This window comes from Arvicola amphibius, chromosome 1 (genome assembly GCF_903992535.2).
Source record: "Arvicola amphibius chromosome 1, mArvAmp1.2, whole genome shotgun sequence".
NCBI lineage: Eukaryota > Metazoa > Chordata > Mammalia > Rodentia > Cricetidae > Arvicola > Arvicola amphibius.
Genome location: NC_052047.1, coordinates 152,088,284 through 152,110,426, shown reverse-complemented (window position 1 = coordinate 152,110,426; position 22,143 = coordinate 152,088,284). Strand labels below are relative to the sequence as shown.

Here is a 22,143-nt window from a genome sequence, read left to right as displayed (position 1 = left end):
GGAACATTAATGTCTACCTTGGGTCCTGAGACATCAATGTTGGCCTTAGAGATGTCCACTTCTGGGCCTTCTCCTTTGAAGCCAGGCATACTGAACTTGGGCATTTTCATTTTGGGCATCTTCAGGTGCCAGTCTGGGCCATGAACTTCAACATCTGGAGCATCAGTGGCAACTTTGGGCCCTTTAACATCCACACCTGGCACTTTTATTTCACCCTCCACATCAGGCAATGATACATCCACATCTGCTTTTCCTTTGGGCCCCTTAATATTCAAGTCCACATCAGGCATGGAGATCTTGGGAGTCTTGAAGTGCATGTCAGGCATCTTAAACTTGGGGCCTTTCAGCTTTCCTTCTGGCCCTTCAATGCTCACATCAGGAACTTCAACATCCACCTTGGGTCCTGAGACATCAATGTCAGCCTTGGGCAGGTTCACATCCACTTCAGGGCCTTCTGCTTTGAACCCAGGCATGCTGAACTTGGGCATTTTCATCTTGGGCATCTTCAGGTGCCAATCTGGCCCATGAACATCCACATCTGGGGCACTGATGTCTACTTTAGGGCCTTTGATGTCCACATCTGGTACTTTCATTTCACCTTCTAGCTTGGGTACTGTCACATCCACATCCCCCTTGACTTTGGGGCCTTTCAAGTTTAAGTCCACATCAGGCATGGAGATCTTAGGGGCCTTGAAGTGCATGTCAGGCATCTTAAGCTTGGGGCCCTTCAGCTTTCCTTCTGGGCCCTCAAGACTAACATCTGAGGTTTCAATGTCAACTTTAGGTCCCGAGACATCAATGTTAGCCTTAGGCAGGTTTACATCCACATCTGGACCCTCACCTTTGAGAGTAGGCATACTGAACTTAGGCATTTTCATCTTTGGCATTTTCAGGCTCCAGTCTGGGCCCTGACCTTCCCCATCTGATGATTTAATATCTACCTTCGGACCTTTGATGTCCACGTCTGGTACTTTCATCTCTCCCTCTATTTTTGGTGCAGACATGTCTAGATTTCCTTTCATTTTGGGTCCTTTGAGATCCATGTCCACATCTGGTAGAGACACCTTTGGAGCCTTGAAATGCATCTCAGGCATCTTAAACTTGGGGCCTTTCAACTTCCCTTCAGGTCCTTCAAGGTTCAAATCTGGAGCACTAATATCTAGTTTTGGTACAGAAATGTCCATATCAGCCTTGGGCATGTTCACATCCAACTCTGGGCCTTCTCCTTTGAGACTAGGCATGCTAAATTTGGGCATTTTAATCTTTGGCATTTTCAAGTTCCAGTCAGGACTATGAACGTCAACATCTGGAGCACTGACATCTACTTTGGGGCCTTTCAAGTCTCCTTCAATCTTTGGCATTGTGACATCATACTCTCCTTTTACCTTGGGGCCTTTCATATGCAAATCTACATCAGGCATGGAGATCTTTGGGACCTTGATATTCATCTCAGGCGTCTTCAGCTTAGGACCCTTCAGTTTTCCTTCGGGTCCTTCAATGTTCACATCTGGTGCTTTGACATCTACCTTGGGTCCTGAGATATCAATGTTGGCCTTAGGGAGATTCACCTCCACATCTGGACTCTCTGCCTTGAAGCCTGGCATACCAAACTTGGGCATTTTTATCTTTGGCATCTTCATGTGCCATTCGGGACCTTGAACATCCACACTCGGGGCATCAATGTCCAGTTTGGCACTTTTAAGTTCAACATCAGGAACTTTAACCTCACCGCCAGGCCTTGGCACTGTGACATCATATTCTCCCTTTACACTGGGGCCTTTTAAGTGTAAGTCCACATCTGGCATTTTAAACTTAGGTCCTTTCAGTTTCCCTTCTGGTCCCTCAATGCTCACATCTGGAGCACTGACCTCCACCTTAGGCCTAGAAATGTCCATATCTGCCTTGGGCAGGTTCACATCCACTTCTGGGCCCTCTGCTTTGAACCCTGGCACACTGAATTTGGGCATCTTCATCTTGGGTATCTTCAGGTCTGGGCCATGAACATTCACTTCTGGGACAACGGCGTCCACTTGGAGGCCTTTCAGGTCTCCCTCAAGCTGTGGTGTTGTGACATCACACTCTCCCTTCACCTTTGCGCCTTTGATGTGCAGATCCACATCAGGTACCAAAACCTTTGGAGTCTTGACACTCACTTCAGGCAGATTAATATCAGGACCTTTAAGTTTGCCTCCCAGACTCTCCATGTTGGCACTTGGGGTTTCTATGTTGACCTTAGGCCCTGAAATACTGATGTCTCCTTTGGGTAGAGCCACATCTACATCTGGGCCTTCTCCTTTGACCCCTGGGACACTGAACTTGGGCATCTTCATCTTGGGCATTTTCAAGTTCCATTCTGGGCCATGCACTTCCACATCTGGGGCACTAATATCCATTTTGGGGCCTTGGACATCAAGTTCAGGGACTTTGATTTTCCCTTCTCCTTTGGGTAGCACAACATCTACACCCCCTTTCCCTTTAGGTGCAGCTACATTTAGGTCTACATCTGCCATAGATATCCTACAGGCCCCTATTTTTCCTGAAGGGCTGCTAAGCTTGGGACCTGTCAAGGTCCCCTCTAAGTTCGGTGTCTCTATGTCCACTTTGGGGCCTTTAACTGCCACATGAGGGCCTTTAACATCACCTTTGACCTCAGGAGCAGACACCTTCATATCACCTTTCAGTTTACAAGACCCAAGGCTCAGATCCACATCCTGCATGGAGATTTTAGGTTTCTGGACAATCATTTCAGGTGTCTTGACTTTAGCACCCTTTATCTTCCCTTCTAGCCCACCAGTAGCAATCTCAGGCTGACTAACATCCCCAGAGACCTCAGGAAGGGTCACTTCACCTGTGGGCACTGTCACATCAATGCCAACTCCCTCTCCCTTTGAACCTGATGCAGAGAATTTAGGGACTTTCATCTTGGGCAAATTCAGTTTGCCTCCTAGCCCATGAACGTCGACATCAGGGGTTCCAACCTCCACACTGGGACCAGTGATGCTGCCCTCAATTTTGGAAGCAGAGGCATCCATTCCTATGTTCCCCTGCAGCTTGGTACCTTTCAGGCCTAAGTCACTTTCGAGTGATGGCCCAGTGATTTGGGGACCCTTCAGCTTCCCCCCAAGGCCCTCAATATTGACAGAAGGGGCACTGACTTCCAAGTGAGGGGCCTGAATGTTCCCACCAATGGTCAAACCTGGCTTGTCACCTTTATGCCCCACAGAGAACTCAGGTGCAGAAACACTCAGCCCTGTTTCTGGTATCTGGCCCTCCGGGCCTGCTGAGACACCAAATTTTGGCATCTTCATGGTTGGAATTTTAATTTTCCCAATATCACCACTCTGGAGGGAAGGACCCTGTACCTCTACTGAGCCAGTCCCAAGAGAAGACGAAATGTCCACCCCTGGAACTTGGATCCCTCCTTTACCACCCAAGTCCAAGCCTTTTGCACTGACATTGACGCCGGGGCTTCCCACCTTTATCCCAGGTACGGTGACCTGGAATTTTGATTGGCCAGCACCTTCGAGCTCTGGTCCTGAAGCAGAAATGGCACCTGCAGAGCCAGAGGTTGGAGAAACTGCCCCCGATCCTGAGGGCAGTCTGATCACCGCCTTCCCAGACTGAATTTCTACATCTGTGTTGGAGATTTCAGTCACTTCATGCTTTGGTATCTTGATCATGAACTCAGGGCTGCTGATGTCGATGTCCTTCACTCCTTCCCGACCGGTCACATCCACAGTGTAGGCTGTGACCCTTCTGGTCACTGTGATGGTACGGCTCTGGGTCTCCCCAAGGTCCCCTTCTACTCCATCCTCCGACTTCAGCCGTGGCTTGATCTTTGTGGTATAGATGCGCTGGTAGTCCTCATCATCCCCACTCTGCAGAAAGACACGCCCAGCAGAAGTTGCAGCAAAGCCCACCTGAGATGGCAGATGCCTGGCCGCAGCCTAGCCGACAACAGGGTTGCCTGTTTCTCAAAGATGCTCAGAATATAATAGAGTTCCAGAGAGTCTCCTGGGACAGAACACAGGGGACTGAAGAAAGGGGCTGACAGTCACATCACAAGAGGAAAATAGAAACTATCTGGAAGAAAATTCTGGAGAGCAAAGATCATAGATTCCTGAACTGTGCTCCCAGGAAGAGACTCTACCACCCAGTGATACTTCAAATCAACCTGTTCCAGGGACCCATCCCAAACAGACCCTTCATCCTTCAACTCTCAACTTGCAGGCTTGCTTGATTAAGGTCTCCCAGGAGCCTTTGCACACTGGAAAGCATTTGTGAAGCCTGAGGGCCTGACTGTGTTTGGGAATACTTTCACAATGAGGACACATGGTTTATTCCATAAGCAAGCCATGAGGAGTAAAGAAGCCCTTCCCACGAGCACTGGGCTGCTCATCTTCTCACGCACGGCAAGTAGAGAGGCAGGTTGAACACTAGTGAAAGCGCTTCAAAAACTCTAGTAAAGCAGCCAGCCTTCCCCCTGGCAGCTAAGCCCCCGATGCTTGAGCTGCTTCCAAAGCCATAGCACAGTCCCAAGAGACCGAAAGAACACAATACCTGTAAGAACAGAATCAGGCGCATGCCACAACATAGGCAGGAAGAAAGCAGCAGAGAGAAGTCAGGAGAGAACGTAGAGAGACACGAAAGAAGATGGAATTAGCAGAGGTTCAGGAGACAAGCAGAAGGCTCAGGAAGTGAGGCCAGGAGGCCACCAGGATTATGGCGAGCTCAGAGCAAAGGTGGGCACCAGGAACTCACCAGCACCACCTCGGAGCTACGGGAGCTGAAGACTTCATGGGTCCAGGTCTGTCCAGGCTCAGGGGAACGGTCCCCCTTACGGTGCAACTTCAAGCCAACAGTGTGGTGCCCCATGGTGTTCAGCAGCTGGGTCACTTCACCGGACTGCAGGTTGTCAAAGTAGATGGTGGCACCCACAATCTGGTCCCCTAAGTAAGGAAGTACAACAATTAGGTAAAAGACATGCGGGACTCAAGAAAGTACCACATAATAGATGCTAAAACTGACTTTCCTTTAGCTTTGTGAATACCACACAGACATGGTATCGCCCATTCCTTGTACAGATGAGGAAATTGTGGCTTAAAAGGCCAACTATTTTACACAAAGCTGCAGAGCTGGTGAGGGAGAAGACTCGGATCTGAAGACAAGGTCTCCAGGACTCCTCATAACTGCCTCCCCTCATATTCACAAGCAAGACATAGAGTAGGCAAAAAAGAACAGGGCTTGGATACTGACCATCTTTATGTTGTTGGACCCAAGCCTTCCACAGCCATTTGGTCATTTCTGCCTGCTCCCCTGCCTCCCGTACTTCCTTTCAGTAACCTCTCTCACCCCCCAGTGCCCAGTCACTATCTTGGGGAGACTCACCCTCTTTGACCACCCCAGTGCGGGCCGCAGGGGAGTTCTGCATCACTTCCTGAACAAAGACTCCATCATCCCTCTGGGCAATGGTCAGTCCATGGGAGCCACTGCCCTGCCAGTTAGGCAGCAGCAGCTCCCGAGTTGTCTCCTCCTCCTTCTCCATCTGGGATGAGGCGAAGAAACAAGAGCACTGGTCACGGGAGACACGGGGCGGGGGGGGGGCAGAAAAGCATGAGAAAGCCAGAAATCTTTGGTGCTGTGCATACCAAGGGAGTGGAAACCAAGCGCCATGCACCTGCTCCCCCAGCCCTGGCTCACCTGCCAAGTGAGGGGTTCCTCGGGTAGGAGGGTGATCTGTATCATGTTTTTCCACTGTGGAAGTTCTCCCAATGCACAATAAAGAGTATAGAAAGGGGATAACCGGCCCTTTGATCCACCCAGGGAAAGTTCCAAATGCTACATCAAATACCCAGTGTCCCCCATCCTAATCTCCATCCCTCTGTACCATCCCACCTACTGACCTTTGCAGGACCTCTGTTCAGGAGCGAACGCCTTGCCAGGAGCCCGCCCCTCCTTCTTCTCTTCTTCTATCAGTCTCTCTCTCTTTGGGAATCTCAATCACACAACCTAGGAAAAATTTTCACCGTGATGCTCACACTTGGCTTTTCAAAACCTCCATGAGCTGCCACCCAAATGATAGAGAGATGCTGTTTCCCAGGCCAGGCCAAAACTCCAGTCAGGTCCCCACTACAGCCAGCAACTACATGACTCTGAGGTCTGTTGCCACAGAAAACGAAGTTAAAGGAAACTAGACCAGGTCTCCACCGCTGGCTGCATCCTCCTAGCTATAGGACTCTTGCCAAGGACACTTGACCTCTCTGAACCTGTTTCCTTGGCTGTGAACATGAAAATGGTAAGAGTTCCATACAGATTGAAAGAAGACAGCAGCCGGTCCACGGAGGTTCCACAACAAACCCAAGTTCACCATTCTCTAGAATAGCGGGTCCCACCTTACAAGCAGAGAGATTGAGACTCTGGAAGACCAGTTTGCCTGGAGTTCACACAATGCCGATGCCAGGCCCTAGCTTGTGTTTCTGTGGGTCTTTCCCCTATGCTACATTGAGTCTCACCTTTTCACTAATGTGAGACCATTCTCCAAGCACAAATGCTGCTGTCCCCCACCACACTGACAGTGACTCAGTTTACCATCTCTAGCCTGGCCCTCGGGACCAAAAGGAACACTTTCCAGCTGACTTAAAAAAAAGACAATTCCACTCTACCAGACTCCCAAAGCCAAAAGACCAAAGCAAAGCTGAGCCCAACTCAGGCCTGCAGTGAGTCAAGGACCATGGTGAGTCAAAGGCCATCTGGCAGCCCACACTGGGCCCTGAGCCAGGCCTCATAGGTAAAGGCATTCCTCCTTGCCACCAGATGAGTTATCAGCTGCAAAGGTGCCCTGGGAAGGCACCTGGAAGGATGGTAGATATAATGATGAACCAACTATAGCCACCCACACAAAATGCACTAGCAGCCATCTAAAGCATACCTGTGAAATTGTCTGAGAGACTCTATAAATTGTGGTGAGCCTCACCCAAAGCCCCACCCTGAAACTGTTTACATCCAGAAATTTGTCAACCAATCAATAAATGTATGCATACTGACCACCTCCTGTATGCCCAAGTCTGCACTAGATATTATAAAGGATACCAATCAGGGCAAACACAGCCCAGCCCAGCACTTAATTGTACACTGCATTAGGCTGTTACCTCCCATCACTCAGGCATTCTCTAGACACTTACTGAATGCACTCCATGTGCCAGATACAGAAATTTAAAAGACTTAGAGTCCTGTCCCGGCACAAATGATAAGCAAGAGACTCTGGGTGTGACCAGCTGGGCTCCATAATGTTCCAGAAATCTTAAGAGGCTTATCAGGGCAATGAAATAAAAATGGGGCATCCAAGGTGCTGGAATCGGCCTCCAGGATGAGACTGTGGCTCTTAGAAACCCATGGCACTTAGCAGGTCCAGTTTCAGGCAGATACCAACATGGATAAAATAGAAACACAAATATAAACCCCAGATCACCACACCTGTTCTCAAACTCAACAAACTCATAAATGCAGCATTTATCATGAGCCTACTTGACAACACAGGTGCTGGCTAGAGTCCGAGCAAAGACGGGAGAGAGGCCCACTGGCACAGGCTTTAGCTAGGGAAACACCCCCTCCCTTCCGAGCAGGCAGAAGAGGCCACGTTAAGAGGAAAGTCATACTGACTCTTCCCAACTTGAAACTGGCACCTTCTGCCCCTGCCCCAGACCAACACTAAGAAGCCAGCCTAAGAAGAAGGAAGAGCAAAAGTCTCTAGCTTGGACCCCTAAGAACTGAAGCCACCCCTTCAGGTTTCCCTGTCTTCCTCTTTGTGCAGAGCCCCTTGCTCAGCTAAACAGCCTGGTGCTGAGCCAGCAGAGGAGAAAGAGAGCCAGCTCACTCACCCACATGGGGGCCCCACCCTCCACCCCCCACTTCCACGGTGAGTCACTGCAGTCTGAAGCAACAGTTCCAGACATGCACAGGGTCACGCCTAAAACCTAGTCAATGCAAAGCCTCCTAGGCCAGGCTGCCAAGTACCAGAGGGGCTAGGACCTGCCACAGCTTCCCTTCTCTAGATTGAGCCCTAGGACAAGGGTCTTTTGGATGCAATGAGTGCTGAGGACCAGCTCGCTATATGCTTCACTCAGTAGGCTCCTTGGAGAAGTAATTCTGAAAAGTTCTCCACCGCTGAGAACAGGAACCATTGGGTTCATGCTACAGGTTGTGGCCCTGCTCAGCTCTCTTATCCTGACACAGCCAGGAAGGGCTCCCTTCTCATCAAATCTAGGCCCGGAAGACATGGGATGCACATGAGAGGTGTGAGGCCATGGCCTGATTTTCTGCTTCTAGGCCCCAGCTCTTGGTCTGCCCCCAACCAGTGGAACCTGTAGCAAACCCGGATGCTCCTCCCTCTCCTCCCACATGGTTAAGTTAAGTCAGGCCTCCAGGGAAATCCAAAAATTGTCTTTGGAGGTTGGGGAAATTCTTCACAATTCAGTCACTCATCACAAGCCTTTGGGGCCTGAACGGAGACAAATGTGTGCTGCTAACATGGTAGCCACATGTGGCAATTTAAATTTAAACAGATTAGTCTGGTACGGTGGCCTACACCTATAATCCAAGCACTCAAGTGGGCAAGCAGGAAGATCTAGAGTTTAATAGTGACCTGAGCTTCATGAGAACCTGTCTCCAGAAGTAAAAAATAAAATAATTTTAGGCAGATAATTAAACTATAGTGGTATTTTTTCCACCAGATGAGCGATGACTCCGCGTGAATTTAGAATGCTTGCTGCCCTTCCAGAGAACCTGAGTTAGTTCCCAGCAGCCCTGTCAGGTGGCTCACTACCACAAGCCAGAAAGTCCGGCTCCAAGAATCCTATGCCCTCTAGCCGCCCTGCACACCTCCACATATGTGGCATACACAGGCCCACATGGACACACATAAACAAACAATTTCTTTTTGTTGTTGTTGAGACAGGAGTTCTCGGTGTAGCCCTAGCTGTCCTGGAACTCACTGTATAGATCAGGCAGCCTTGAACTCAGAGATCTGCCAGCCTCCGCCTACCAAGTGCTGGAATTAAAGATGTGTGCCTCCACTGCCCAGCTTAAAGTCACCAGTCACTTTTTTTTTCTGAAGACAAGTTCTTACTATGTAGCTCTGGATGTCCCAGAACTCACTTTGTAGACCAAGTTGGCCTCAAACTCACAGAGATCTGCCTGCCTTTGCCTCCCAAGTACTGAGATTAAAGGCCTGCACCACTATGCCATGCTGCTCCCAGTTTTAAATTATTTTTTATGTTCATATGTATGTGTACGTGCTCTGAGGCCAGAGGTGTCAAATTCCCCTGGAACTGGAATTCCAGGTGGTTGCAAGTGGCCCAACATGGGTGCTAGGTGTCGAACTTGGGGTCTCTAAAATAGTCCTCACCCCCAACCCCCAGCCATCTCTCCAGTGTAGCTGAGAATGACCGTAAGCATACTAATCCTTTTGCCTCCACCTTCTGAGTTCTGAGATTGCAAAGGTGTACGGCCACACCCAGCTTGAAGTTAAAAATGTAGTTCCACTAGCCACATTACAGGTGCCTAGCAGCCACGTGTGGCTACCACTGCCATTTCTGGCAGCAAGAATAAGCAAAATTTCCCCTACAGTGACATTCTAGAGGACAGCACTGGCTGCCACTCACATATGGGAAAAGAAAGTATATGGAGGCTAATAGGGAAGTTTTAAAGCCCTAGAACTCAGCTCTGCTAGCTCCATTCCCGTGGCCCAATAGATGGCCTTGGTATCCTTTCTGATGAGAAGCAGGGCTGGAGCGGAGAACCCCTGAGGCAGAAGGCTGTTTGGAGTGAGGCGGTGAGGGTGCTCTAGGTGAAAAACAGAAAGTACTCGGGGCTAGGGCACAGTTCAGGCCAAATGCCACGACAGTACGCCCCATCCTGCAATTCAGAACCTCAAAATTCCATGCAGCAGCAAGGCTCTGCCTGTGCCCGGTTCCAGAGGGGCCATACTTGAGCAGATCCAGACGATGCCCAAAAGCAGAGAGTTCCTGGCAAGGGTGACCTCCAGAAGAGCATTCTCTCCCTTTTGTCACCAGGAGACTAGGCCTTCCCCTTTCTCTCCAGAGAAGAGCTCAGGGCAATTGTTACTGCAGCTACAGATAGCCAATGTCTATGTCAAGGTGACAGGAACTGACACACAGACTCTGAGTGACAAGGCCTAGGGTCTCAATGGCTGAATTGGGCCAAATATGAAAGAAGAACACAGAGCAGTGGGCCTGACTAGCACAGTTTGCACGCAAAAGGGGATACTCATGGAAGAAGGAACTGCACCTGCATCTGGGGGGACCTCAGTGACAGAACCTTCCAGCACTGCAGCACCCACAAGCCCTAACTAACCTGCCAGGGACAAGCAGTACCCACCCCAAGAACATAATGACTCACAGCTAGGATTAGAGACCTCCGCCAGAGGGAAAGCCCTGACACTCAAAACCAAGCAAGGGGTTGGAGAGTCATAGAAGGGAGACACACCCAGATGTATGATATCCTGTCATAAACACTCCCCAAAGAGGAAGAGAAAGCTGCACTCTGAAGGAAACCCCGCCATCGCTAGTTAAGAGAAAGACTTCTGCAGAGCACTGCATGCCACGCGCTGCACTGCTGACATCTCTGCTTAGGGTCCCATCTCTTGGACAAACAATCCCGGAGGGCAAGAATTCACAACCTTATTTTAGAGATATGGAGACGGGCCCCAATCCAACAGTCTTCACCCAAGCAGAGGGACCAATTCACAAAGATACATATAGGATGACACACAGAAGCCCCTGAGAGCCGGGGGTGTGTGCACACCTTTAATCCCAACCCCCCAGGAGGCAGAGGCAGGCAAATCTCTGTGAGTTTGAAACCAGTCTGTTCTACAAAAAAGCTCCAGAACAATCAGAGCTAAACAGTGAAACACTGTCTCAAAAAAAAAAAAAAAAGAAAGAAAGAAATCTCTGAGAAAGACCCATAAGGAAAATACACAGAAGCAAGGCCTATGCTGGAGCAGGGGAGACTGGGAGCCAGAGAAGCAACCACCAGAAGATAGAAAAAAGCCTCCCCTCTTGTGCTCCTCCAGCCTCATGATGGCCCCACCTGGGCAGAGTTGCAGACACCCGCGCCCAGCACTTAAGGGGCCTTTGATTCTGGGTCTCTTTGAGGCTGTGTTCCCAGGGGTCAGGAATCCCAATCTTCCCAGAAGCCAGAACCTCCCAGTTCTGGATTTCTATTGGGTTAATATGTGAAAGACAAATGGAGATTTCCTTTCTAGCTCCCAAGCTGAGCTTCATCAGCAGAACCCACTTAGTAGAAAAGAACTGATTCCTGTAAATTGTTCTCAAACACTTACACATGTGCCACAGCATGAAGACACACACGTAAGTACACAAAAACACATTTATAACAAAACAAGAAAAACAAATGTTTAGCAGAGACGGGCATAATGGTGCACACTTGTAACCTCAGCACTGAGCCAGGAGGATCACTGCAAGTTCCAACCCATCCTGGGCTACATAAGAGAGTTCAAAGATAGCCTTGCCTACATAATGAGATCCTGCCAAAATAAACCAACACAAGAAAACTTTACAGGGATGGACCTTGTGTCCCATGGCACCTATAATCCTCAGGAGGCTCAGCCAGGAATATCTAAGGTCAGGCAAACAAGGCTACTTAGCTAGACACAACGGGGGTACCGTCAACTTTCAGGAGGAAACAATCAAAGAGAATTAAACCAATAAGACCCAGATGACCTGGATCTGGGAAGGATCTTCAGAGAAGCACCTAAGGGGACACACACACATGCAGAGCACACAGAAACCCTCGTCAGCCTTATCATTCACCCTTCCCAGCTCAGGCAGTCCTCAGTGGTGAGATTTAGTGGCTCTCAGCAGATACCTGTCACCCGTTCTCCTAGTAAAGCTGGGTCCCTGGGTGTGCACCTCCCTTTCTGTGTGTGCACCTGCCAAGGCTAGGCCATGCTACCTGCCACAGGAGGAAAGTGGTGCTGACCCAGCCCACAGCTCCTACCAGGAGGAAGTTTTCTTAGTCTCCCCACTCTAACCTCCTTCTCCTCATCATGCTGGGGCTTTTTGCACATTGACCTCTAAAGCAGTCATAACCAGTCCCATGACTGCTGCTGCTTCTTCTTCCTCCTCCTCCTCCTCCTCCTTTTCCATCGTTTGTGTGTTTGTTTTTCGAGACAGAGTTTCTCTGTGTACTGACCCTAGCTGTCCTGGCACTCGCTTTGTAGCCCAGGCTGGCCTCACACTCACAGAGACCTGCCTGAGCGCTGGGATTAAAAGGCAGACTTGCACCATCACGCCCCAGCCCTACGACTGCTTCTTGATCTCCACCTCCGATCTCTCTACTCCGATCACAGATGTTCCCCACCACCAATTCTTGGAACAAGCCACAAGGCCTGAAACTCTAAATTCTCACTTCCAGCAGGGATAGTCCCTCTCCTTCCCCTCTCCAGGAGACCAGGAGGGACTCTCCACCTCTCCCAGTGCCAGAGACTGGGGACAGCATCACATTATCCAGGTGGAAGTTCCTTATCTGACCACAATGTCAAGGAAGATTTGGCCTTTGCCAGAGCAGCTGGGATTAAGACACTAACTCTGAGGGCAATATCCTACAGTTGAGGAACCAAGAGGAGAAGTATCTTGAGTTGCCTGGGGGGTAGATTACAGTTTAGAATGTACCCTGGGCCCCACCCAGCTCTCTGGGAGGTGCTGCATGTTCGCCCCCCAGTGGTCAGGCCAAGTAGTGAAAAGACTCAGGGCCAGGTCTTCAAAAAGGCGGTGGCTACACACACACACACACACACAGACGAGCCAGGACACGTAGCCAGGATCAGCTCCAGGCACTTCCCCTTCCCCCAGAACCTCCGTTCCAGCCCCCAGGGACCAGGCAGGATGCCGCTCCCTGACAGGCTGTGTGCAATGCATTGCTGCTCAAGCACCTTCTGTGGGGACTCTACTCCCAAGGCTGCCCTATCTTGAAGGCCTTGGGACACAAACTTCAAGGCCTGGGCCCACACGGGACAAAGGAGCTTACTTTGTTCCTTAACTGCACACCGACAAGGAGCGCCCACTCTAGAGCAGTCATTGCCTCTGCCTCCAAGTCCCAGGCCGACAGAGGTGACACATCCAGGCCTAGCACAGTATGAGTGCCCCCATGAACAGCCAACAGGACATCCTCTCAGGGGCAGTAACACGAACACAGAGACTTAAGACCACAGCAGAACCATGACCCCCGTTGCAATGCAAACAGTGACCGACGCAAGACCAATTATTTGAGCCTTAGCCCCAGTGAGAACTGGGGCCCAGAGAGGGAAAGGGGAGCTTCATCAAAGCACACACAGACATTTCGCAGAAACAGTCTGTAGTACCACACCCCATGCTGACACTTTTTGGACAAACTCAGGTATGGGTGATACTATGGTCCGGAAGACTTTGGAAAGCAGCCGGTGGTCAAATCCAGGGAACTGCAAGCTCCTGAGAGCCTGGCTGAAGCCTGAAGGGGGCAAAGAGAGCAGAAAGCCCTAGGCACTCACCACTGCTGCGGCCTGTACCGCACATTCTAAATTGACAGCCACCTCCCTTCCTGTAGCCTGAGTGACTACAAGCACATGGTCAGGCCAGCCCCAAGGAGACAATCTTGGGGACGTGCAGGCAGAGAGCCCCTCAGAAGTCAGACTAGCTCTCCCAGTCTGCCTCTCTTGTCTGTCTCCAGGCAGTTCCCAAGTTCTGAAAAAGGCAGTGACCACACCCCAGTGCCCCACACACTCCTCCACCCCCACAGCTTTACCCCAACTCCTCAAACCAGCTTCTCAGGCTCAGAGTGCTGTGTTCGGCCAGAACCCGCCAGGCAGTTCCAAGTGGAGCAGAGGAGTGGTGGCACTCTGAACCTCTAAACAGAGCCTCCCAGCCGTCTGAAATGACCTGGGGCTCCACAGCTCATTCCCTGCCCTGACTAATGCTACTCTTCTTCCACAGAGCTTCTTGGTTCAGTCTCTCTCCTGTCCTTTCCTGGACCATGCCTGGCTTCTCCTCAGCCCTTTGCATTGCTGCTGACCTCCATATTACCAGCACTAAGCCTTGAATGACTCACACAGCTTCCTGAATGTCCGGCTTCTCTTAGCAAGGTTCCTTTGCACAACCTTAGGGACAAGAGACTCAGAAAGGGGTTCAGATATCTTCCAGATGTCATCCCTATCAGCACCCAGGGCCCTTTACTAGCTCAACCCCCATGCTTCCAGTTCCTTTCCCCACTGCCTTGCCCCATATCTCAGCTGGGAGCAAGGAAGTGCCCTTAAATGAGGGGTTCCCTTCAACCTCACAGTCTGCACACTCGACATCCCAGATGCATACCTTGCCCATAGTTTCTCAAGGTGAGAAAAGGAAGCTAATGGTTCGTTCAGCTTAGGAAAAGAGGCCTAACCTACCTCAGGGACTTCCCTCATGGGGCACACCAAAGCAGTTCTACTCACCTAAACTATTCTCAGTATAGGTGGAGACCCTTAAACGTTTCCCAAGGCATCTTCCTGTCTGTCCCCCCACCCACACACACACACCTAAATGAGGACAGCACCCGGCTGAATCGCTGGATCCTGTGAGAAAAGGCGTGCAGTGGAGATAGTCCCTGTCATTGAGGTTAAATTTTAATGGGAAACTGTTTCAAAACTACTTATTGGGAGTCCAGCAGTGTTCTGGGGGCAGAAGTAGACCTCTGGGTCCTTTTCTTCCTGGGAATTCCGGGTCACTCTCCAAGGACCCCAACTACCTGGGGAAGCTTTTCTACAAATCCCCTCCCCAGAAAAGGAACACGGAGAATACAAGCACCCCAGGACCACACCCTGCCAAACCGGGGTGCCAACGCAGGCACCATTTGCACAATATTCTGTGCTCACGTTGTGCAGAAGTGACAGAGTGTGCAGGCAAGCACGCACAACACACACACACACCGGTAACACTACGTTTTCAGGGCTCAGTTTGAGTTGTGGGATCTCCCAGGGTCCCCGCCAAAAGTCTTCCAATGCTCATCACCAAATACAGCTAAACCTGCTGCCAGCCCAGCACCACCAAGGTTCTGCGTCCCCACAAACCCGCCCTGACACTGCAAGGGGCTCTAGGCCAGAGGAGCCCAGGCTCTTGCACACTGCACATCCCCTCCCTGCATGGGAAAGCCTTACATAACACAACTCTCTGCACACACCCTAAGCAAGCTGTCTTTCCAACTCCACAGCAGGATTTCGCCCCCCGCCCTCTCCGCTGGCTCACACTGCAAAGTGGAGGGTTCCAAAGTGAGGCAGTGAAGTCCTTCACCTACACCCAGCGCTCCGGCCCCCACCGCCTACTCGCTGCCCCTTTCCCCCTCCCCTTTGCCCCTCACCACTCCCCCCCTCCCGAATTCTGGTTTGAATTAGTCACCGGCTCCAACCACTACATTCCTCAGGCTGCTGGCGTCCAGCCAGGCGCTGGGGCGGGGGCCATCCCGCCCGGACGAGTTTGGGAGTGGGGTGGGGTAGGGAGAAAGCACCGCCTCTAGAAGGAGCAAGGGAGGTTCTGGGGACTGAGTCGCTTACACAGCCCCCCCTCCCCGCCCACCCCAGCGCAGGAATCTCCCTAATTATGTCCCCCACCCCCACTCCCACCCATCCCTCAGGGAGGCGTGCTGCAAACTTCCAGGCTCCGACGCCCAGGAGGAAGAAGGGAGTCTTCAGGATCTGGGAACACGGAGGGGCAAGACTAGGGCGGGGCAGCTGCCGAAGGCGCCGCTAGGAACCAGAAAGGGAGAGGCTGATGGTACAGAGCAGGGTGGGGCTGAGGGGGACTCGGGACGCGAAGTTGGGGCCGAGGTGTGGAGAGCCGCGAAAGACAGCAGAGGGACACGAGGTGTCGGGGCGCCGGAGGGGCGGGAGAATTGCCACGGGGATCTCGGAAAACTTTTCCAGTAAACATGGAATAGGAACTCAGCAGCGCTCTGAGCCACCGCCCCAAAGTGGAGGGGTGGGACAGGGGCCACCAGGCCAGGAACGCTGCGCCCTGCAGTGCAGTTGGGACGCAAGTCCACCCGCGGGAGAAATATAAAGCACAGCAAAGCATCTATCAAAGCGATTTTCTAACTTAGCCCGACTTGTGCCCCAACTCCAGGGAGAATTCCACTCCCGAAGTGTGACCCGCGCCTCTCCCGGCAATCACAGGCGGCCAGTTTTGCTCTGAACTGTTGGAACCCTCGAATGACACTACCGCAAATGCACCTCGCCCGAGTCCCTCCTTCCCTGGCCACCGGTGTCCTAGTCCCAGACCGCACCAGCCTGCGTTTCGCTTCCCTACCTGCGGACTTAGTCCCAGGACGCAGCCATAGCCGACGTAGGGCCCGAGGTCGCAGTGCTGTGACTGCTGGTGACGGCGAGCCCCAGTCGGGGCGGGTCTGGCAGGGCGGACAGTGCAGTCCCCGCGGCAGAGCTGCTCCAAGTGGCCGGGCCCCCGCGCGCGGAGGCGGCTCTTGTAATTCGGGCGGGTCTGCCCCGAGCTGTGGGGAGAGGGCGGGGCCGGGCGGGGCCCGAGCAGGGCTGGGACCCGAGAGCGAGACCAATGCTGAAGCCACCCCGGAGTGGGCTGGTGATGGGAGACTAGCGAGGGACGAAGAGGCATCGCCTTTTCCCTTCCCCTATCCCATCTATTGCTCCTGTCTCGGGTCGGGATCTTCCCACCCCAGTTTGAGCAGCGTGTGTCTCCACCGGCAAGAAATTCCTGGAAGCACGCAGGAGCAGGGACTCACTCCAACCCTAACAGCTGGAATCCAGCGTCAACCCATTCTGCAGGAAGAGCCAAGAAGCTCAGATGATTCAGCCTCGACCTCCAGCCTCAATACAGACCTTTGAGCTTTCTCTCAAGCTTAGACACCAGTCCCAGGCCCCAGCCTTGGTTCCCAAGTTTCTTGCAGCCGCACCCATTTCTCGCCTTCAGACTGTCTCGAAGCTCCTACAAAACATGCTAACTCTCAAACTCAGACTACAACCCCCAGAAATGGGGTCACCTATGCACCCACGGTGCTATTCAGCAGCTGCAGGCTTGTAGCCCTTGGACGAGACATGGGGCAGCTCAACCTCTTCTGTAGACACTTGTCCTCGTGCCCTTTGGGGTGTTTGTTGTTTTGTTTGGATGGCAGCAGTTTATGAAGCCCTGGCTGTCCTGGAACTGACTAGACCAGGGTAACCTCGCAGATTTGCCTGCCTCTGCCTCCCTGGGATTATGGCATGAGCCACCATGCCCCACTAACCTGGAGGAACCCAAGATCCAGCTTTTTCTTTGCCTCTCCAGTCTTTCTCCTACCCCTCAGCCCCTCCCCCATATTCCCATTTGCAAATCGTTCAGCTCCCCAATTTACAGCCATTTCCCACAGCCACTTCTAACTAGATGTGGATTTTATTAAATGTTTAATGATGGGGTTGCAGGGACCTTCTGGCTACATCCTCCCCACACACCTCCCTTTTTCTTCTTCCCCACGAGTTCTAACCCTCCCTGGCAAGTGGCTACCCAACTGCCCACTCTAGTTTCCCTTCCTTTTCAAACGCTCCAAGAGACCTAAGGCTGGAGAACTGAGACCTTGGCCTGAGGTAGGAGCACCTTCGCTCAAAGACCATGAGTGGGCTGGTGCTGAGACCAGCCCTGCCCTGTCCTCTGAAATGGCAAACATGTTTACAGGCTAAAAATATCAGTCAAGTCTCCTGCCAGCCCTGGGGGCTGTGTCCAGGTCCAGTTACCACACAGGGGACAGGCGGTGGGGGGAGGGGGACAACAGCAGGGAATGACAGACAGCAGATACATACATAATGGACACGCCAAGGGGGAGAAATGTAGGTAGAAATTCAGACAGGTATGGGCATGTAAAGACAGACAAAGCAGAAAATTGGCCACTAACATGCTTCTCTCTCTCTCTCTCTCTCTCTCTCTCTCTCTCTCTCTCTCTCTCTCTCTCTCTCTCTCATCTAGTGACTCAACCCCACCAGATATCATCACGAGCATACTGTCTGTCATAGGCTCAACCTTTTAAAGAAAAAAAAAAAAATCAAATCTACTCCTTTCTCAGCACTCACTAGGGCCTACATAGCAAGTCCCAGGACACCAGAGATACACCATAAGGATCAGGTCAAAACACAACTCAAAAACAAAACTCAAGAGCCAGTCATTCTTTAATTTATTTATTTAGTGTGTATGAACATGTGGAGGTCAGAGGACAACCTGTGGGAGCTGGTTCTCTCCTTCTACCACGTGGGGCCTGGGATCAAACAGGTCACCAGGCTTGGTGGCAAGTGGCTTAACAGGCTGATTCATCTCCTAGGCTAGCCCTCAATTGTGATTTATTGAAACAGGGTCTTATAATGTAGCCCAGGTTGGCCTAGAATTCACAATATAGGTTTGGTTGTCCTCATGTGTACAGTAGTTCTGCCTTAGCCTCTCAAATGTTCACCACATCAAGACATTTTATTCCATTCATTTTAAATTTATATTCATACATGCATTGAGCCAGGCATGGTGATGCATACCTTTAATCCCAGCACTCCAGAGGCAATGACTGGAAATCTTTGTGAGCCTGAGGCCAACCTGGGCTAAATAATGAGACCCTATCTATATATAAATAGCATTTATTTAATCTCTTAAACATAGACCAAGAATAAGATAAAGTACTCTGCAACCCTAAACCAGGTAATCCCGGTTGACATTTAAAAAAATCAAAGCCTCCATAATTATGAGGGGTATTTATTGGGTATTTTTGTTTTGTGTGTATATGCGCTAGGAATCGAACACGACCTCTCCCATGATAAAATGAACACTATATGCCAATGCTGCATGCTAGTCCTTGAAATTTAAGCACTATAGAGATGCAGAACAATAAAGAGTAAACTCTTGCCTAGTGTGGTGGTATACTCTGAGACTGTGTGGTTCTAACCCCCTGGGAGTCAGGGTCATCTGTGACCTTGGCTACATAAAGGATTCAAAGTCAGCCTGAGCTACATAATACCTTGTCTCGAAAAAAAGTAAAAGTTCTCCCTTTTTCTCTATCCAGACACTCTGCCCAAAAGTCACCAGTTAATCATTTACCAACAGATTTTTTAACTTTGAAATGAATCTTCATTTGATTCCTTAAAAGAACAAGTTTCCTGATGCATGTTCAACAGGGAATTATTTATCCATCCCTGGGCTTTCAGGAAGGTGGCTATGATACAATATAAGCCCAAGGCACTGAGCATCTGCAAGGAGCACTCCAGGTGGGGTGGGGGTGAGAGGGTTGGAGGAAGGAAGTTGGCGCAGGAGAGAAAGACGAAAAGGAAGGGATGTGAGCATCAGTCATCCCAACCCTGCTGCACACTGCATTGGCTTCTCGGGAGGGAGAGCTTCCTGGGCTCTGAGCCAATTGTACTGCTCCACTGTTTGTTCTGGCCACCCTCTTGATCAACAGGGAAGAAGACAGGAGGGCAAGGCTGGCTTTGGGAGCCGTTAGCAGGGCAGGGATCACTGTCCAGACACTTCATTCTGAGGTAAGCAGTCCAAGATTACCTACCTGATCAGGGCCCAGTTCTGGGAACTAGCTCCTGTCCCATCCCAGGCTATGAGAACAGAGTAGGGCTAACCTCGACCCCGCTCCTTAAAGATCATGATCATGCGATTGGAACTAGACCTGGAATGTCCTGACTGGCCCAGAGGAGGGCTTGTCCTCCTCCAGTTTCCAGACAGGTATGATGACAGTTCCATGACTAATCTGAATGCTCAGGAGAGGAGTGAGGAGGCTCACAGAGCTCTAGGCCAGCCTGGGCTATCTAGTTCCAAGCTAGCCTGGGCTACAGAGTCTCAAAAGAATCACACACACAAAAGCTTTCCGTGGAAATCCTGCCCCCGACCCACCCCGCCACAGCGGCCATTGTCTGTGACTTAGCTCACTTACTCCTCACACCCTGAGAGGGAGACACTTGAGAGAAAATGGTCTCAGAGGGGCTGCTGATTTACCTAAAGTCACACAGCTAGCAAAGGAAAAATTAAAGTTCCCACTCATATTTACGCTCCCAAAAGATAAGGGACTTTCCCACTTCATGTGTCGGTATGGGGGGCACTGGCAGACACACAGCAATCACTAAGAAACAGTTATTCCTGTGATGCCACCTTAACTATATATATATATATATATATATATATATATATCGTTATGTATATATATATATATATATATATATATATATATCCCCAGCCCTCAGTGAGACATTCACAAGTGCTCTCCCAGATAATGGACTCCAAAACCCTTCTTCACCTAAGTGTCTTGCCTCTCTATCCCATCTCCTCCAGACTGTCAGCCCCCGGGAACAATTTCCCGACTTGTAATTCTTTGCTGCAGCTGCGCAAACATTATTGTCCATCCAGCACTAGCCAAGGACTTGTTTCAGTGGAACTCAGCAGGATGGAATCCCTGCCCTACAGCCACAGAGTCCAGAAGGAGCGGTTCACAACCCCTCACCTTGCCTTCAGTTCCCTGCCAGCTGTTTTCAGAAAATTGAAGGCTGAATCTTTTTTTTTTTTTTTTCGAGACAGGGTTTCTCTGTAGCTTTGGAGCCTGACCTAGAACTAGCTCTTGTAGACCAGGCTGGGCTCAAACTCACAGAGATTCGCCTGCCTCTGCCTCCCGAGTGCTGGGATTAAAGGCGTGCGCCACCACCGCCCGGCTGAAGGCTGAATTTTCTACTTTTCATTCCGCTATCCCACACCCAACACAAGATGCATGAGTGAGTGCTCTAGCTTCCTCTCCCCCCACCTCCCCCCCACACACCTTAAGAGTCTCCTCTGGACCAGGCAGTGTTGGTGCAGACCTTTAATCCCAGCACTTGGGAGACAGAGGCAGGAGGATCTCTGTGAGCCTGAGGGTAGCCGGTCTACACAGTGAGTTCCAGGATAGGTAAAGTTATACAGAGAAAGTATGTCTCAAAACAAAAAAAAAAAGAAAGAAAGAAAGAAAGAAAGAAAGAAAGAAAGAAAGAAAGAAAGAAAGAAGAGTTCCCTTTGTTCCCTCTAACTGTCAAGGAAACCCGTGTTTTCAGCAAGGTTTCAGACTCCTGTCAACACTGGCCTGGGTTCAGGTCAGCTGTAAAGCTGGCACAGCATCACCCTTCGGAGGTGCCCACACCTCAGGCCTCCACTCACAGGCAAAGCTACGTGAGTGCAGGACTCGTCACTGGGATAACCCAGCTTCCAGAAATGACGTTCCTACCCTGGGGGGATTCCCTGAAATGAAGGAGTTATGAGTATGTATGTGTGTGTGTGTGATGAACCTTAGTCTCCTAGGTTGCCAAGCAACATGCCTATGTTTTGTTCCTATTATGCCTGTTTCCATAGTAACCACAAAGGGGAGCTCTGTGGAAGGGCCCTCTGCCAGGGGATTCCCCTTCCCCTCCCTTCTTGCCACAGTCCCTTTTTCTGAAATCAGTACATTAAAGAAAAAAAAAAAAAAGCCAACAGCTTTTCAAGTGTGGTCCCAGAAAGGAAGCTGTCTGTTTGCAGTTTCTTTAGAAACAAACCCCACCTCCCACTGAAGGTCCTTTTGGATGGTGCATTTAGAAACAGAAAAATGACTGCAGAGCCTTCTGAGGGCCGTGGGTTCTCCCAGACCCCACCTCCAGGACCAGTGGACCCTGTTAAACAGGCCCTGCTCCATTCACTCTTGACTCTTCCTAATCTATCATCTTTCCCGGCCAACCAATTGAGTAGTTCTGGAATCTAAACATTTCCTAAGCAATTCTTGAACTCTGAACTCTTCCCTCTTAACCAAATAAGTTCGCTCTTCCCCCATTCAGTGCAAATCCCAGACTGTAACTAACCTCCAACTTCGAATAAGACTTCCTGCTCAAATATAGAGAAACCCTCCATGGTACTGGGTCCTAATGAAATCTTTTAAGGCAAATGAAGTCCACGTTAAAGCTACTTAGGGATCAAGAATGATGGGGTTGACTCAAGAGACAGAAGCCTGGAAGATGAAGGGAGTCTTAGTAAGACAATCCCAGAAAAAGGAAACTTGCTGGGCAGAGGGAAGATGGGTACCCACACCAGCAATGGACACACTGCAGTCAGGGGGATGCTGTGGGAG

The 22,143-nt window shown here is 50.7% G+C and overlaps 1 protein-coding gene across 11 annotated transcripts in view; it reads right to left on the bottom strand.

The window, feature by feature from the left end:
* Window positions 1-16,510, bottom strand: part of Ahnak (AHNAK nucleoprotein) — an 88,416-nt gene extending 71,906 nt beyond the window's left edge. For 6 of the 11 annotated variants that reach the window (XM_038317753.1, XM_038317757.1, XM_038317758.1 and 3 more), the window contains exons 1-5: window positions 16,347-16,503; window positions 5,904-6,009; window positions 5,389-5,545; window positions 4,762-4,949; window positions 627-3,878 (exon numbers count right to left, since the gene is read on the bottom strand). In XM_038317753.1, coding sequence (XP_038173681.1) covers window positions 627-3,878; window positions 4,762-4,949; window positions 5,389-5,545 — 3,597 coding nt within the window. In that variant the 5' untranslated portion in view covers window positions 5,904-6,009; window positions 16,347-16,503. Of the gene's footprint in view, window positions 1-626; window positions 3,879-4,761; window positions 4,950-5,388; window positions 5,546-5,903; window positions 6,010-14,500; window positions 14,591-16,346 lie in introns of those variants that run through there. The other 5 variants (XR_005284051.1, XM_038317761.1, XM_038317762.1 and 2 more) reach the window with 3 other exon arrangements.
* Window positions 16,511-22,143: the final 5,633 nt, after the last annotated feature.